General features: G+C 25.3%; 1 protein-coding gene across 1 annotated transcript; it reads left to right on the plus strand.

Moving 5' to 3' along the window:
* Nucleotides 1-771: 771 nt before the first annotated feature.
* On the plus strand, nucleotides 772-4,434 carry LOC107444018 (protein pelota homolog; the record flags this gene model as incomplete). The annotated part of the gene is made up of 3 exons (XM_043057512.2): nucleotides 772-922; nucleotides 1,007-1,097; nucleotides 4,271-4,434. Coding segments are annotated over 3 exons (406 nt in total), but the record flags the coding sequence as incomplete, so codon positions are not given.
* Nucleotides 4,435-5,190: the final 756 nt, after the last annotated feature.

Below are 5,190 nucleotides of genomic sequence, written 5' to 3' on the forward strand. Positions count from 1 at the left end.
TCTATCTTCAAATTCCACACATTTTTAACAAGAAAAAAACAATACTAAATAGCAGCACTTGAAAAGTGCCAAATTCGAATTTGCAGAAAGTAGCCCCACATGACGGTACTTATTTACGAAAACCAAATATTTTTTTGTACACTTGTTTAACTTGCAAGTAATGAAACTTTTGTGTAAGCTACTTTTAGTTAAAGAACTTGTGTCTGGTGAGAGCTAGAGCTCCTAGCTATCCCTATCCTGAGCTCTAGTGGTATGACAGCTAATTAAAAGTTAAGCTACTTCAGTGTTCATTTTACTCTTAGCACAATGAAAATATTATTTTTCTGAAATATTTATTTACTCTTTACTTTAGTTTTAGTAGATAAAAAAAACTATTTAAAAAATATTATATTAGTTTATATTCAGTGTGGTATTTCACAGTCAGTAAATATTCTGTATATAATGTTTAAGTTAACTTGTGATCTTAAAGATTTTCTTTTAATGTCAAAGTTTTAAAAATATAGTTTCTCAGTTAGTCACAAACACTCAGAAAGTAACTTCATAGTTGACTTGAGCTTAGAGAAAAAACAATCTTAGAGTGGTAAATTTTCTGAAAATGTATCTCAGATATATAAAAATATCTTGGGTGTCTAAAAAATCATAATATCATCGCAATTAGTAAAATCAGGAATAAAATTCAAGAAAGTTCTTACAATATTATTTTAAAAAGTATTTCTTTTATGTTAATCTTTTATATGTATTACTTTTTTTCTTAAAATATTATTCTTGTAGAAAAGTGACTACTGAATCAGCTACTGGAAGTACCGGAAGTAATAGAATAAGAACTACTCTTACTATAAGAGTAGAAGATGTTGATTTTGACACACAAGCTTGCATGCTTAGAGTTAAAGGACGAAATATACAAGAAAATCAATTTGTAAAAGTAAGTGCTGCATACGAATATATATGTTCAATTTCTATCGTAAATATTTTGAGTTTAATTTTTTTTTCTTTAACTAATAATTAGATGGGTGCATATCATACTATTGATTTGGAACTCAATCGAAAATTTACCCTCGCAAAATCATGTTGGGATAGCGTTGCACTCGAAAGAATTGGTAAGATAGTCAAGTTTTTTTATGTAATTCATTGATTATGTATATTGTTGTATAATATATATGATTTTATAATGTTGTTGTAATGTGGGTCTTTTTTTATTTTATGTCAATGATAAAATTTTCTTCAGTCAATTTTCTTATCTCATTTTTCTGCTTTACTTAATTATCTGTGTAGATAAAAAAAAAAAAATATTTCTACAGGGTCAGGTGGGTACATATTAAAAAAAACCTTTTCTATTCTCTGCATTTAAATTGAGATAGTTTGTTTATTATTTTTAGAGACATTTACTGAGATTGTGGGAAGCACTTTTATTTAAGTTTTAAGAACTGATAAAAAAAGAAAATATTTAATTTTTACAAACTAGTATGTTAGTTTAAACTGTTTATAAACTTTCTAATATCAATAAAAAACTGGCAAAAGCTATTAATTTTAGTTCAGTCTGTTGGAAGAACATCTAAAAAACAGATCTACATAGAAATTTAAGAATGAATTTAATCTATTGATTTAATTTAAATTTAAGAAACTATTTATTATGAAATATTTTTTAAGGTGGGGTAAAGTGAGTATATATTTAGGCTTAGCTCAATGTTGGGGATTTTTTTTTTTACTTTTGTGTTAGTTTTCGAAAGTATCTAACGCTCTATATTTTATATTTAAATGATAAAGAATAGTTTACTCTTTTGATTCTCTGTAGTAATTTTAACACTGAAAGCAACATTTATTTTAAATTTTATTTTTCAAAGAGAAGAATGATGAGGGTAACAAAATCACTTTTAGAATACATGCTAAACAATTTACAAAAAATTACCAAAATAGCATAATGGTACAACTTTGTGAGCATAGTTAAAGACATAGATGTGTTTTCTCGTAAGTTTCTGCTTTCATATGACAGTTTTTTCATTGCAAACAAAACAATTTCCTTAAAGTAACTAAATTGAATAAGGATATGTGTCTGCTATAAATAGTAAAAACACTTTATATTGTCACTATACATATAAATTTTTACATTCTCATTTATATTTAAAATCAACCAAAAACTATTACAGCTTCCGTACTTTCTGTTGAAATTGTGTTGAGTTCCGCAAAATATAATGCATCCGAAGTGAAGCCTTATTTTGATAGCCATGAGCATTAATCCTTTAATTTAATAATTAATAGGAAAAAAACAATTTTTCAACATTTATTTTTTTTCAATATAATCATGCATTTATTTAAGAGTATTTTTAAAACAATATTTACATTTGTTTTGTAGAGAAATATATACTAATTATAGAAATAAAAACTTTACGCCACTCTAGGGTAAAGTTGGTATATCAAAATATGTTCTTTTGAATGCCTTACTGTAAGAAAACAACAAACAAAATCGATAAGTTATGCTTCAAATGTAAAATGCATCAAAATTTTCAATGAAATAAATTTAATGGTTTCATTTTAGAACCTTCTTTTTAAAAAAAACTAGATTTTATACCCACTTTCCCCCACCTGAACCTACATTTACAAACTGTTCACAATTAAAAAAATTTCTGCAAGAAATTTATCCATTCCTGTAGACCCTGTCGTTTCCACCTAATTTTGAGGAAATTTAGTCAAAAATCTCTGATTTTTAAAACATATAATATTTTTTATAAATTATTATTTTATTGTGATTTGTAAAACATATTATAATTTTTATATTGATTATTTTACATACCAACATACATTTCTTTAAATTTAGCAGTTTTCTAAAGATAGAAAACCAGTTATGGAATTTCTTTGTTTTACTTTATACTTGGCTATACTTTTTATAATGAGTAATACTAAAAAATTTTCCATAAACGCTATTTGTGTGTTTCTGTATAGTATGCATATCTGTTTATGTAGTTAGTTATTATTATAAAATTATGTTATTATATCAATAACTGTAAAAAGTTTCTTAACATGATGATGCATTATGTTACTATTGCTTTAAATATATATTTTAATGAAACTGTAATTAAATTGTAATTTCAAATTTCATCCCTTGATTGTTGTTTTATCATTTCATTATATGTTTGATCTAAAACTGTGTTGTTGTTTTTTAATTATTTTTAATGTTTTTTTTTTAATTTTATTTATAGACTAATGATAATTTTGCTTGCAGTTTTTATTTATTAGTGCTTCTATAATTTCTTAAACTATTTTTTAAAATGTGGAGTATTTTTCTGATAAAAACAATTCTTTTTTAAAAAAATTATTTTAAGAATATGAGTAGATCTGTGGTCTGGTTTTTAGTTTTAAACTGAATCTATCTGTATTATCATTTTTTATTGTTTTCACTCATAATGCATAAAAATATGTAGTATCCCTAGCACCAAAACAACTATGACCTATATTCACAAATCTTGGCTCAATAAGTCTTCAAACGGCTGTTATTTTTCCAATATTGGTCCTGTATAGAATCGTTCGATTCCCCTGCTATTTTACAACTACTTTACAATCAATTTTGGCCTTTATAAAGCTGACAGGTTCACCCGATGTTTTATATTCATTATTCGGCCAATGTTGATCTTATATAGGCCAATATTGGTCCTTCTGTGCATGGTCATACAAGGCCCATATTGAGCCAATTTTGAACCCAATTGAGGCAAATGTAAATTTGTTGCTAGAGATATATGTTAAATTAAATTTAAACTGAAGCTAAAATTCATAAATACTAAACTTATTTTCCTGTTCCTAAATTTGACTTTGTGAAACATTTTTCTTTCCTTTTATAAGTTTTATTTTAATGGACAATGCTGGATTTAATCACTCTAGCAAAAAGGTAGCATGAAAACTCACCCGGATTCAATGGCTCTAATTTTTATTGCTAAATATGAAGAAAAAAATTCTAATAAAAAAATATATTGTTTTTTGTTCCAATCTCTTGAATTCAAAAAAAGGAAAAAAAATCTCAGAAAATCAGATATCTTAGATATATATTTAAAAAATTTATATTTCTGAAATTTTATAGAGTTAATTTTGTCTTTAAAATCCACCATTTTAAGATTATTTTTTTTACTTGCTTAAGTCAACTTTGAAGTTTGTCAATATCCAATAAAATGGCATTCATATTATCCAACTAATTCTAGCAAATTTATATATATGTTTCAAGATTTTGAAATAAAATTTTAAGTATGTTATTCATTGAATATATATTTTATTTATTTATTTTCAGAAATGGCTTGTGATCCTGCCCAACATGCAGACCTTGCTGCTGTTGTTATGCAAGAAGGTCTTGCTCATGTATGTTTAGTTACTTCTAATATGACTCTGGTCCGTGCCAAAATTGATGTAAATATTCCTCGTAAACGAAAAGGCATGTGTGCACAACATGATAAGGTATCGTGTTTAGTTTTATTAAAACTTCATTATTTCTCCTGTATTGACTGTGTTTTCTAATATTTTATATTTCATTTTATTGTTTTGAGTAATAAATATTGATGAAAAAAATTTTAGATTGCAAAATTCACATTGTGTGCTATATTTGCTATACGTTAAATTCTGTTTTATTATGTAAAAATTATTATTTTCCATTTTCGATGTTGTAAATTTAAGAACTTTATTTTTTTAAAGAAAACTTAGTGTAGTTTTTTTTTTTCCTTGTGAGTAGGAAAGTTATCTCAATAAGAAGTATCTCTATAAAAGAATAATTTTTTCCTCTTAAATAGTGATTGACTAACAATTAGGATTTTTTTTTTTTTTTCTGCAGCCTCCAGATTTTTGCAGTCACCATTTTTCCTGTAAATTGTAGTTTATACATAATGTTAGAAAAACTAAATCTTTTCCTGAATCCCAATGTTAGAAATGTGACTTTTCTTAGTATTGTATTTTTAAAGTTGATTCACCTACTGAAATTGAATTTTTTCCTCCTTAGACATTTTTAATTGTTTTCCAATCTTTTTCATCCCCATTTGTTCACATACAATATTAAATAAACTTAATTTTTTATTGTTTAAATTCATATAGTTACTCCTTTAGGACCTGATGCAATTTGAAAGTACTTATTTTCCTGATGTACATATATAATTCATATGCACTGGAATACATTATAAAATTTAAGATTTAATTTTATACACTGGTTATCATAAATTAAGG

Source organism: Parasteatoda tepidariorum, unplaced genomic scaffold, assembly GCF_043381705.1.
Source record: "Parasteatoda tepidariorum isolate YZ-2023 unplaced genomic scaffold, CAS_Ptep_4.0 HiC_scaffold_4421, whole genome shotgun sequence".
NCBI lineage: Eukaryota > Metazoa > Arthropoda > Arachnida > Araneae > Theridiidae > Parasteatoda > Parasteatoda tepidariorum.